The sequence below is a fragment of the Polyodon spathula genome, chromosome 12, assembly GCF_017654505.1.
Source record: "Polyodon spathula isolate WHYD16114869_AA chromosome 12, ASM1765450v1, whole genome shotgun sequence".
NCBI lineage: Eukaryota > Metazoa > Chordata > Actinopteri > Acipenseriformes > Polyodontidae > Polyodon > Polyodon spathula.
The window spans coordinates 10,563,144-10,574,450 of NC_054545.1; the positions used below are offsets into that span (position 1 = coordinate 10,563,144).

General features: G+C 35.9%; 2 protein-coding genes across 2 annotated transcripts; both read right to left on the reverse strand.

Annotated features, from left to right (window-relative positions):
- Positions 1–1,372: 1,372 nt before the first annotated feature.
- On the reverse strand, positions 1,373–3,751 carry LOC121324658 (gap junction delta-2 protein). The gene is made up of 2 exons (XM_041266763.1): positions 3,429–3,751; positions 1,373–2,980 (listed from the first exon to the last, which is right to left on the reverse strand). The coding sequence occupies exons 1-2, from the start codon at positions 3,497–3,499 to the stop codon at positions 2,143–2,145; spliced, it is 909 nt and encodes a 302-aa protein (XP_041122697.1). The 5' UTR covers positions 3,500–3,751; the 3' UTR covers positions 1,373–2,142.
- Positions 3,752–6,361: 2,610 nt separating this feature from the next.
- Positions 6,362–9,814, reverse strand: LOC121324248 (actin, alpha cardiac muscle 1). The gene is made up of 7 exons (XM_041265922.1): positions 9,710–9,814; positions 8,792–8,936; positions 8,215–8,539; positions 7,862–8,023; positions 7,572–7,763; positions 6,883–7,064; positions 6,362–6,681 (listed from the first exon to the last, which is right to left on the reverse strand). The coding sequence occupies exons 2-7, from the start codon at positions 8,918–8,920 to the stop codon at positions 6,538–6,540; spliced, it is 1,134 nt and encodes a 377-aa protein (XP_041121856.1). The 5' UTR covers positions 8,921–8,936; positions 9,710–9,814; the 3' UTR covers positions 6,362–6,537.
- Positions 9,815–11,307: the final 1,493 nt, after the last annotated feature.

An 11,307-nucleotide genomic window follows, 5' to 3' on the forward strand; every position in this document is an offset into this window, starting at 1 on the left:
TGAGTGCATGTTTCTTATATACCTATTTGTATGGTACCTAGATTTTTGTACCTTGTAATATATATATATTTAGTGCTGTGGCATTTCTGGTACAATATTTTTTTTTTAATAAATTCATCCCTGCTTCCCACAACAACGAATCAATATATGGAGCTAATGTGATACTGTAGAACAATATAAAAACATGAAGTGAAGAGTAATAATGGTCAAATATAATATTTAATAAACCAGCTAACACTTAGATAAAAAATGTAAGTTGTTATTCATACATACCACCATGTTCTTTCCATTTAAATATAGCATTACAGCATGTACCCAAGTAAAATTATATGATATCCAAGTATTTGTAAATAGCAATTCTGGTAAAACAAATGTAACTATCAAAAAAAAAAAAAAATCTAATTCACTAATGAAATAATTTTATAATGATTAAATTTCCTGAATGAATATTTAACAACAGAGAAATTCAAACAACTGGACCACTATATGATGGCCCATCCTTATATAGTAATACATGTGTGTGTGCATAGTGATTGACACCAGGGCTGGTAACTAATGCACCCGAATGCCCATACAATTCATAGTCTCTCACCCAGAAGTAAGCAGCCATTTACCAACACTATTGTGTGAATGGTTTTGATGAGAACAAAGCTATTCCATAGGTAAAATTAGATAGATGACTAATCTCAGCTTTTGTTGCACACTGCCTGATGGTAACTACCTCAAAAACAAAGAGCTGTGTTTAATACAGGTAGACCACTGAAAGGTAATGAAAATGAACTTTGGCCCGATTTGTTGCCTCAAATTCACCACAAATTCTGTATGACAAGAATGTCCAAGTGCTAAAATTACTGATGTGCACCCTATCAAGCCCTTTAAATAATAATAATAATAATAATAATAATAATAATAATAATAATAATAATAATAATAATAACAATACAAACTTCAAATCACATCGTTGCAATTAATATATTTAATTTGCCAAGCTTTCAGTGACTGAGGTGAGCATCAACATTGTTTTGATTGTGATGGCACAAAACAGATGTAAATTATGTCAGTTATTTGAACTTCAATATACAGTAGCATGCCATACCTCATGTAACCATCAATACTGGAACAAAACATGTGTTCAATATAACGTGCAGTTCAAGATAAATGGATGTACAGATTAGAATGTATCTAGTGAAAATAAATAAAAAATATACAGTGTATAAAAAAGACTAGAGCTTTCTTTTCTTATGTTTTTTTTGTTTTGTTTTCTTTTGCAAAAAGAGTACTTAATGTGCCATATCCATTTAAATTATAATCAATAAAATGTAAAGGAAAAAAAAAAAGGAAAGCATTTAACATAATCAAAGCAGAGCATATATTTTATCTTTATTTTTTTTTTATTTTTTTTTTAGATGAATAATAATATAATAGTTTTATCTTTATATACGTATATTTATGTACAAGCAGGGCACTGGAATACAAAAAAGCAAGACAATGCTTATTCACAGATGGAAGCAATGGACGCTTTGGTTTATATAGTAAATTAAAGAAATCACAGGCTTTAGCGTTTGCAACAAATCCAGCTGACATTGTTTTTCAGTTAATCTAGCAATGGAATGATTATTGTACATACATTAAGGTCGATGGTGCGAAGACAGGCAACAAACGGACATTAGAGCGCTACAGTATTTTATATAGCCTAGCTATAATCAGAAAAAAAAAAAAAAAATCAAAACCCTATGTATGAATCAGTCCCAGGTATTTGTAATCGTGCCGTTGAGATTAAACTCTTCGATTCAGTGCACATGTCAAGGTACGTGTTGTCTCCAGATGTTGCCCACAGTACTTGGTGCAATGTACTCTATAAATGCTCCCTGTATAAAAAGATTACATTTGTGAAAACATGATATGCTTTCTACATTGCGATTTAAGTAAAAATTGTATTAAAAAGTTGCACCATTGCAAAATGTTAACATGCATTTGTTTTTTGCAGTCAGCAACTGACAAAAAACAAACAAACAAACAAAAAAAACCTTCGTCCAATTCTTTAAAGGTTAAGGGCAGATTTAAAAGTACATACTGTTATCTTCATTGTACAAATGGTTGATTTCATACATTGTCATTCGCGTAGTTTGTTTTCCAAAAGTGCTACACGTATGCAGAGTCGCTTGATTGAGTTCTGCCAAAATTAGGCACACTCGTTCTGGGCAGGTCTTTGTTTCTAATTTCATAAATTGACTTTCTTCTGGCCTGAACACCTCTGACTGCCACTTTGATCTTTCTCCATCCCAAGTGGTTCAGTTCTGCTAAATTGAGAACAACACAGAGTCCACTGACTGCAAACATAAAAACCAAAAACACGGTCTTCTCTGTGGGTCTGGAGACATAGCACTCTACATCTTTTATACAAGGGTATCGGTCACACTCATACACTGAGGGGACATTGAATCCGTAGAGGAAATATTGACCAACCAAGAATCCAATCTCCAAAGCGTTTCTGAAAACTACTTGGATAATATAAAATCTCGAGATACCTTCCTGTCGCTTCATTTTAGATTTTGTAGTTCTGATGGCGAAATTGGGGATTTCTTTGACTTCCAAGCAATCGGGTTCTGCTTCTTTGGTGGAGTTCTCTGTGTTCTGAAGTACTCCGTTTACTATCGTGTTTTTAATCTTCTTACTGTCTTTCATCGAATCCTGTTCCCTGTCCAAGGTAAGAAACACAGTGGAGTATCTTCGTTCCTTTTGTTTTGCAGACTGGTGCACGGAATAAGTGATAAAGCAAAGGCTTGGGGTGCATACCAAAATGATCTGAAATACCCAATATCTTATGTGGGATATTGGAAATGCTTTATCATAGCATGCTTGGTTACAACCCGGTTGAAGAGTGTTGCAAACAAACATGGTTTGTTCATCGTCATAGACTGTCTCTCCAACTATAGCTACAATTAGGATCCGGAATATTACCACCACTGTTAACAGGATCCTACAAACAAACAGACAAAAACATAAATACACATTATTTATTTATTTATTTATTGATTGATAATAGTATCTAAGCGCTTGCTAATTACCCACACAATTGCTAGTTAGTCGTACAACATTATTGAGTAGAAAGCTTTTAAGTCAACCTAGGAGCTGTCCACTGCTGAATTTCGCCGTCCCGTAAGCACCGCTTGTGAGATGAACAAAAGCATTTTAAATTATTATTTAAAAAATACTTTAAACATTTAAACCATTTTTTTTTATCATTGTTATTTAAGACACAGTTATGGTGTTAGAGGGACTGAAATGTGTACGTAAGGTACGGTTTGATGACAGAAATTAGCAAAACGGCTTTCATTTTAACATTGCATGCATTGTCCACACTGATTCAATGAATGTATGACTATATTAATACCCGTAGATAAAAATAGCCTACCATGTATGCTTACCTTCCTATCATAGTGGAGTGCTGTTGGACAGCAGCCTCCAAGAGCCTCTCTAGGATGGTCCATTCCCCCATTTCTGTTCATCCGGAGAGGAGAGCCCAGCGCTCTTTACGAATTGCTTTGAATGCTACTTAGTTTATTTTCCAGAGATGCCGATTTTGGTTTATAAAAACATTGATTAAACGCTGCTGCTGCCGTTAATGTCTCTGTTTAAAGCGTGTTCAAAGAAACAATACTTTAGCTGTCTTCGAGTCTCAAGTGCTGATTAGTGTAAGCCCTCCTATTTTTCGATCTTCAGATCAAGGTGAGGGGTTGCTCTGCGTCTGATGGAGGGAGGTTGGATTTTATGTATTGCCAGCTCTAATCTGCCTTTAAGTAGTCTCCTCCTGCGTCACAGACAGGCAGGTTGGTGGAGCGCAGCCAACATCACGATTTATTATTTTCATGATTCCCCGAATATACTGGTACCAGATTAATCTGTAATAAAATGATTGGTGGTAATCTCAGTGCACCGAGGGTGTCTCGTTTACAATGTAGGCTATAAAATTATTGAGGTAGACAGAATCACGTCGGTTTCTATGAAGGTGATTAAGCTAGGGGGGCAGGTAATAGGTTTGCGTGTGTTATGTGTCCTAAAAGCCGGTCATGGTGGTTTTTTTATTTATTTTTTAATTATGATAATGTGAGTATCACACAGATATGTTATTATTCTACCCTCCAGCATCTAATACAACAATTACTCTATTTGTGCCGTCAGTCCTGGTTAGCAATGGTATGTAATTAACGTAATGATCTAAAAGTAAGTGTCTTTTTGTTTGTTAATTTTACTGTCATTTTAATTAGGTTTCGTCACATTGCCTTTAAAAATGTTACTTGCTATAATACCTTTTAGTTAAACAAACAAAAACAAACGTTTAAGGCCCGTTTAAGTATGTTCTGTTTAACCGGAAACATTTGTAACTATGTTTCCAAAATCAAAATGCACATCCAGCATCTGAGCAGTTTAAATAAACAGTTGACTGTGTCATCATCGTTCAGCTTAATTAATTAAACTGCCATTGCATTTACTGTAAGACAATACTGGATTAAACAAAACTGGGCATGTTTATCTACTAAGGACAAAGATAATAAACATTAGCAGAAGGTTGCTTACATTTGATGCAGAACAAGTAACATCCCGAATTTGACAATAATAGCCTACCCCCAAATCTTTTAATAACCTTCTACGAAAGCAATGTCTCGCGTACCATTGATGATATATTACTGTTTTCATTTTATTAGAAATAATAAGAATGCACGCACGCATGCACTCACACACACACACACACACACACACACACACACACACACACACACACACACACACACACACACACAAACACACACACACAGGTATGAAGTAACTATATATTACAGTTTGTAATTAGTCATGTAAATCCTTGGGAGTTTGAAACATTATTAAGTTGCTTCTATGTGTAGCCTAACTTCCAAGTCTGTCTTATTTACATATCATATAGTTGATTCAACTAATAAATATATAATATAGTGGTATTTATATATTTAAAAAAAGTCTATTGCTTGACCCCCGACAACCATTGGTCTTTTTTCTCTTATGGGTGCCAGACCGACACTACAAGCTAACGATTGTAACCCTACAGGGTTGCGCTGGATCGAATGGCTTACTAATTCCCCTTGTAATTCATCCAACAGGAGGACGAGCACTAACCTGTCAGTCAGAAACAGCTAGCATAATTGGACATCTGACAAAATACCATGACTTGAAATTAATAGAAAAGTGCCAGACAACTGCAACTTCTGTTAACAGTTAGAAGCAATCTACATAATATGACACGTTTGTAAAAAGAAAAGTAAGAAAAAAAAATGCTATACAAAACTAATAATAATCAACCCATAATGTAAATTGAAACCCCTCACAATCTAATTGTTTAATTGCAATTGCTATTTGTTTTATTGCAATTTAATATAATATATATATATAATATATATATATATATATATATATATATATATATATATATATATATATATATATATATATATATATATATATATATATATATATATATAACTTGTGTAGGAAACACATTGTAATTTAGGGTTGTACAGTGGCGGGACACTGAAATTAAGTGGGTTTGGTAGTGTATTCTGTAGTCGATTTTAAAAATCATATGCTGTATTGTAAAGCACTGTCATTCCAATATATAATCTTTATTTCAGCATCAAAGCGATTGTTTTGTGCAGTACTGTTGGTGTCAATGCAATTAGACATTGCTGGTGATCCCTAATGATTGCCCTTTATTTGAACAGCTTGGTTTGTTATCCATCGAAATAGGTGTATTAGATAAAAGCATGAACATTAAAAAAATAAATAAATACATTTTTACTTGCAGTCAGTGATATGTTAAAGCATTTAATTCCAAGCTATTATGTACAGTAGAAGTATAGTTTGAAAGTACCATATTTATGTAAAAAAAACATAAATGATTTGCCCCCCAAAACACACAAACACACACGCACGCGCACACACACACACACACACACACACACACACACACACACACACACACACACACACACTATTACAGAGGTACATAAGGCTCTCCAGCGAAGGTCAGTCAATAATGGAGACTTTGATATTCATCATAGAGTTGTCAAGCTCTAAGCCTAAACCCAAATACTCATATCCCTTAACCAAAAAACAATTTAATCATTTTAAGGTCATCGACCCTCTCAAAATAGAAGCGTCAGTCAGTCTGTTTAGCATTCTATTACATTTGACTTCAATAGCTTTTAGTAGCAGAGAGCTGCTGTATTTAATATTGTATTGCTATGTATGCATTTATTGCTGGTACTGTGTCATTTTAAACACCCTGACACATAACACCTCACACAAATCAAACACACAGGCAAGGGTCTTCTGCAAGTCCCGGGTCTTCTTTATTTATAAACCAATAAATACTTTATCCACAAATAAATTGCACATGTGTGTATACAAACTGTACAATGACGGAAGTTCATGAAGGGTTGCCTATAGACACCAAGATGTACATTCTTGGCATCCTCAGGCGGAGGAAAGTTAGGAATAGGGCATTTAGAAGCATTTGCGGTGAACAATGGAGGGGCCTGCTTCATCATACTCCTGCTTGCTGATCCACATCTGCTGGAAGGTAGACAGGGAAGCCAGGATGGAGCCACCGATCCAGACAGAGTACTTACGCTCAGGAGGAGCGATGATCTGTAGAAGACAGCCAAGAAAATAGTAAGAAATCATTCCGAACACCCACAATGAGGTAATACAGAAAATAATTAACATTTAAAAATAGTAGATATATTCATAGGCCATTATCAATTAATAAGATTCATGGTATTTTTAATTATTAAGAGTGAATGATGCTATTTCTTTTCTTTCTTTGTCCTATCTGGGTTGATATCTCACCTTGATCTTCATGGTGCTGGGAGCCAGGGCAGTGATCTCCTTCTGCATGCGGTCAGCGATACCGGGATACATGGTGGTACCCCCAGACAGGACATTGTTGGCGTACAGGTCCTTACGGATATCAATGTCGCACTTCATGATGCTGTTGTAGGTTGTTTCGTGAATACCAGCAGATTCCATACCTGGGGTAATTGATTGAGGCACATTAATGCATGACATGAAACACATTTGTTTCAAACCTCAACTTTAACAGTCTTATTATAACTTTACAACAACTGTTGCAATACAACAGGTGGCCCTGCTTCTTCACTATCAACAGGTGCTGAAGCAGACAGCCCACTACCAACTGCATGAGGGGGAGTTAGAGAACGGTTTCACTTGTAGCTTTTAAACTTTTAGCTTGTGGCTGTGTTTGTGTTAGGCTATCCAACAGTAACACTGCAAAAAATAAAATGAACACACATTGTACTGTCCTAAAGCATTAATTGCGTTGTCCGTTGTCCTTAGTACTTTTTAATAATGTGGTTGTTTTACTGTGCCAATAATGAAAAACATATATGCGTTGTGTTCAATCTTCAATTTAAAATAAAATAAAAAGTAAAAACAGTCCTTCATTGTAGTTTTCAATAGAACTATTTCACTTTACTGTGCCAACTCGCTAAAGGTTTGTGGTGATGCAGGACACCTACCAATGAAGGATGGCTGGAAGAGAGTCTCGGGGCAGCGGAAACGTTCGTTACCAATGGTGATGACCTGACCGTCGGGAAGCTCGTAGCTCTTCTCCAGGGAGGAAGAGGAGGCAGCAGTGGCCATTTCATTCTCAAAGTCCAGGGCGACGTAGCAAAGCTTCTCCTTGATGTCACGGACAATTTCACGTTCAGCTGTTAATAACAGAAAAAAATACACATATTCATTAACATCATCAACAACAACATTTAAAAAAAGAGTAGTCGAAAAAAAGAAGAAAAGCAGCACTTACCGGTGGTCACGAAGGAGTAACCACGCTCAGTCAGGATCTTCATGAGGTAGTCTGTCAGATCCCTACCAGCCAGGTCCAGACGCATGATGGCATGGGGCAGAGCATAACCTTCATAGATGGGAACGTTATGGGTTACACCATCACCAGAATCCAGGACAATACCTGAAGGAGTAAAAAGAAATAAAAGAAGCCTTTAAAAACATTTAAATAGGATATAAAAAATAAAAAAAATCGACAATAAACCAGTAGGTACAGGAGTATAATGTAGTATATTGGAATCTATTGCCAATCAGTACTTCTCTAGCATTATAGTTTTCATTCATAAATGTGTCTGGAGCTTATTATTTTCTCACCTGTGGTACGACCAGAAGCATACAGGGACAGGACAGCTTGGATGGCCACATACATGGCAGGTACGTTGAAGGTCTCAAACATGATCTGGGTCATCTTTTCACGGTTAGCCTTGGGGTTCAAGGGGGCTTCTGTCAGCAGGGTGGGGTGTTCCTCAGGTGCAACGCGGAGCTCGTTGTAGAAGGTGTGGTGCCAGATTTTCTCCATGTCATCCCAGTTGGTGATGATGCCATGCTCAATGGGATACTTCAGAGTCAGGATACCTCTCTTGCTCTGAGCCTCATCACCTACATAGGAATCTTTCTGACCCATACCGACCATAACACCCTAAACAACAAGGGAATGGAGAATGAGATTATCATCTTCCCTTAATATGTGAAACCCATAAAACAAAAATAACTTAAACTGTGTTAAAAATATAATAAAGAGAAGTAGTCTACCTTCCCAAACCAATTGCAACTAACACTTAATAAAGTAGATTTATATACTGTGGCTGAAATTGTTACAGTGATAAGTTTTAAAGGACTATTTAAAACTTTAGGCTTAGTATAATCCTTTACTATTTGCTTAATGCAATACCTGGTGACGGGGGCGACCGACGATTGATGGGAAGACAGCACGGGGAGCGTCATCTCCAGCGAATCCAGCCTTGACCAGACCAGAACCATTGTCGCACACTAAGGCAGTGGTCTCTTCGTCGTCACACATGGTGTCAGATGAGGATCTAAAACCATAAACACACAATGAGACCCAGCATAAATATAACAAGAGGACAAAAAACTGTAATCTTTTTAGATGAAAAAATAAATACAAAATTCATCACACCAGGTTTGAAAACTCAAAATGCTAATCTATGTTTTAGCCTTTCAAACTTTTTACCGGAGCAAAGGTTTGTTTCCCCAAATATAATGAGCTCTTTCAAATTCTTACAGCAATGTATTTGCCTTTACCTGATTGATGGTTAAACATGTAATCATTGTGATTACAATTATTGGGGTAGCCTGTTATATATACATTTTTAATATAGGTTAATAAATATCAAATTGCCTTCTTTAACAAAATCAAACATCATAAGCTCAAAAGCCTACACCTTCAAATCATGTTGATTTGTTTTAATAATCAACATAGGTTTACACTGTATTTCAAGTGTGTTAATGATACACAATAATTATCAAGTTGCCATAGTTGTTCCGCAGTTTTATAATTATTGAATTTATCTTCATGGGACTTGACATATCTAATTCCCCAAAACGCTGTAAAATTGGAATTATCGATAAAGATTGAAAGTCACAAAAGTGATAAAAAGTTTTCTCAGGCAGTATTTAATTCCAATTAGGTAGCGTTGGGTGCAGAAGCATTTTCAATTCCAGTTAGAATCTTCTTTAGCTGAGCTGTTAAAACGGGCAAGACTTCTTTCCAATAGACTATGAGAGGCTCCTCCTGTGTTCAGGCTTTGAATTGTTAACATGGCAGGCAGAGTGTGTGTACAGTACTCACCAGATCAGCACCTACAGCTGGCTCCTGAGAAAATGCAGGGGTAATGAATGAAGAGGACAAGCAAACATTTATACTCCCAACAAGTGTCAGGGTAACTTGGAACCTCCTGGGAAAAAGCAGACAACCTTTTCCTTATTTGGTACCCTTCACGCCATTGGGAGCTGTGAGGCCATTCATGGAATGCGTAAGGGAGAAGGAGAATCCAGCTGGAGTCATCCAGGGTTGCTGGCCATGTAAGGAAAGAGACTCTAGTCAGACTGCAAGGGGAGTACACAACACTAACAATGATGCTTCAAAAGAATGGCTTTGGAAAAAGAATGCAATCAAGGGGTTAAAAAATAAAGATATGTGCATGTTATTTGCCAAAACCCTAGTTTCCACATATGAGTACCTACCTTGAATGCTAATTTATGAACAAGTATCAAATGTTTAATAAGATGGTGGGCTATTTTAGTTACAGTGTACAAACACTGTCAACCCCCTGTTGTTTCGTTAGGCCTTGTTATGTTATTATTGTGAACTTCATAGTTTGCTGAAATTATATGAAAAAATGTACGTATTGTACGTTTGCATATATTTCTTATGATTAAAACGTGGTAAATATTGTTTTAAGACATTTGCAGAACAAAAGCTGCTATTTGGAGTTATAAAAAAGCACCACTCCTTTATTTGTTTCTTTATAATTGCGGGTGTGTCTGTTTAAAGCTTCATTTTAGCTATCTAAATACCAAGAAGTTAAAAGAAAGACCACGGTTACAATTTGTTTATGTATTTTTCTCATAAGATTGATAGTGATAATGACGTATATTTCTCCATACGTATGACAGTTTACATTATATATAATACCAATCTGTTGATGTTCATAGTAGCTACTCCTGTCTTTGACTTACAAGGAGATTTCTTTCATTAACTGAAACAGAAGCATGTGAATTGCCATGCCCTAATATATACAGAGGAATAAACTGATATGTGTAAAAGAGGCCCAGGTATATGAACACAGGTCTTTATTAACAGTGTATATCCTTAGTCTTAAAGTTTTCACTTAGTACACAAGTGCCAAACAATTGTATGTTCTAAATAAATGCAGTGTGTTTTTGTAACATGACTCATCCCAACAGTTTTTAATCATTCCTGGTAAACAGGGATGATTTGACATTTAAAGGTAATTGTCTGTGCTTGCCATACATATGTAAGTGGTTTACATCATAAGAAGCTTTAGGAAGTCCACTAAATATTTTTGTAATAACATTTCTAATACAAAATCGACTTTTACTACCATATTTCACCAAGGAGAGACAGAAGAGCACCCCAGAAAGAAATGTTTAATGAACTGGCTTCAGTATTGCAGTAAACATTTTCATCTATATGTCTTTTTAATACTCTCTCAGTTCACTGATCTTATAAATGGACTATTATTACTATGGGTATGAATATTTATGGTACAGTACAGGTAACTGAACTGTTTGATGAACTGGAGCGATTGCAACTACAGGGTACAATACAGAGAAAGTTGTTTAGCGAACTTATGTCACAACAAATGTACTAGCCAGTGACACTTCCTGGTCTCATACAGTTTAGAAGTAGATGGAGTGCTAATT

Bases quoted from the DNA above. Each gene is read 5' to 3' on its own strand.
- LOC121324658 (XM_041266763.1), bottom strand. From the start codon at position 3,499: ATGGGGGAATGGACCATCCTAGAGAGGCTCTTGGAGGCTGCTGTCCAA. The intron at 2,981-3,428 runs GTAAGCATACAT...GTTTGTTTGTAG, and splicing joins CACTCCACTATGATAGGAAG to GATCCTGTTAACAGTGGTGG.
- LOC121324248 (XM_041265922.1), bottom strand. From the start codon at position 8,920: ATGTGTGACGACGAAGAGACCACTGCCTTAGTGTGCGACAATGGTTCT. The intron at 8,024-8,214 runs GTGAGAAAATAA...TTACTCCTTCAG, and splicing joins TGCTTCTGGTCGTACCACAG to GTATTGTCCTGGATTCTGGT. The intron at 7,764-7,861 runs GTAAGTGCTGCT...TGTTATTAACAG, and splicing joins TTACTCCTTCGTGACCACCG to CTGAACGTGAAATTGTCCGT.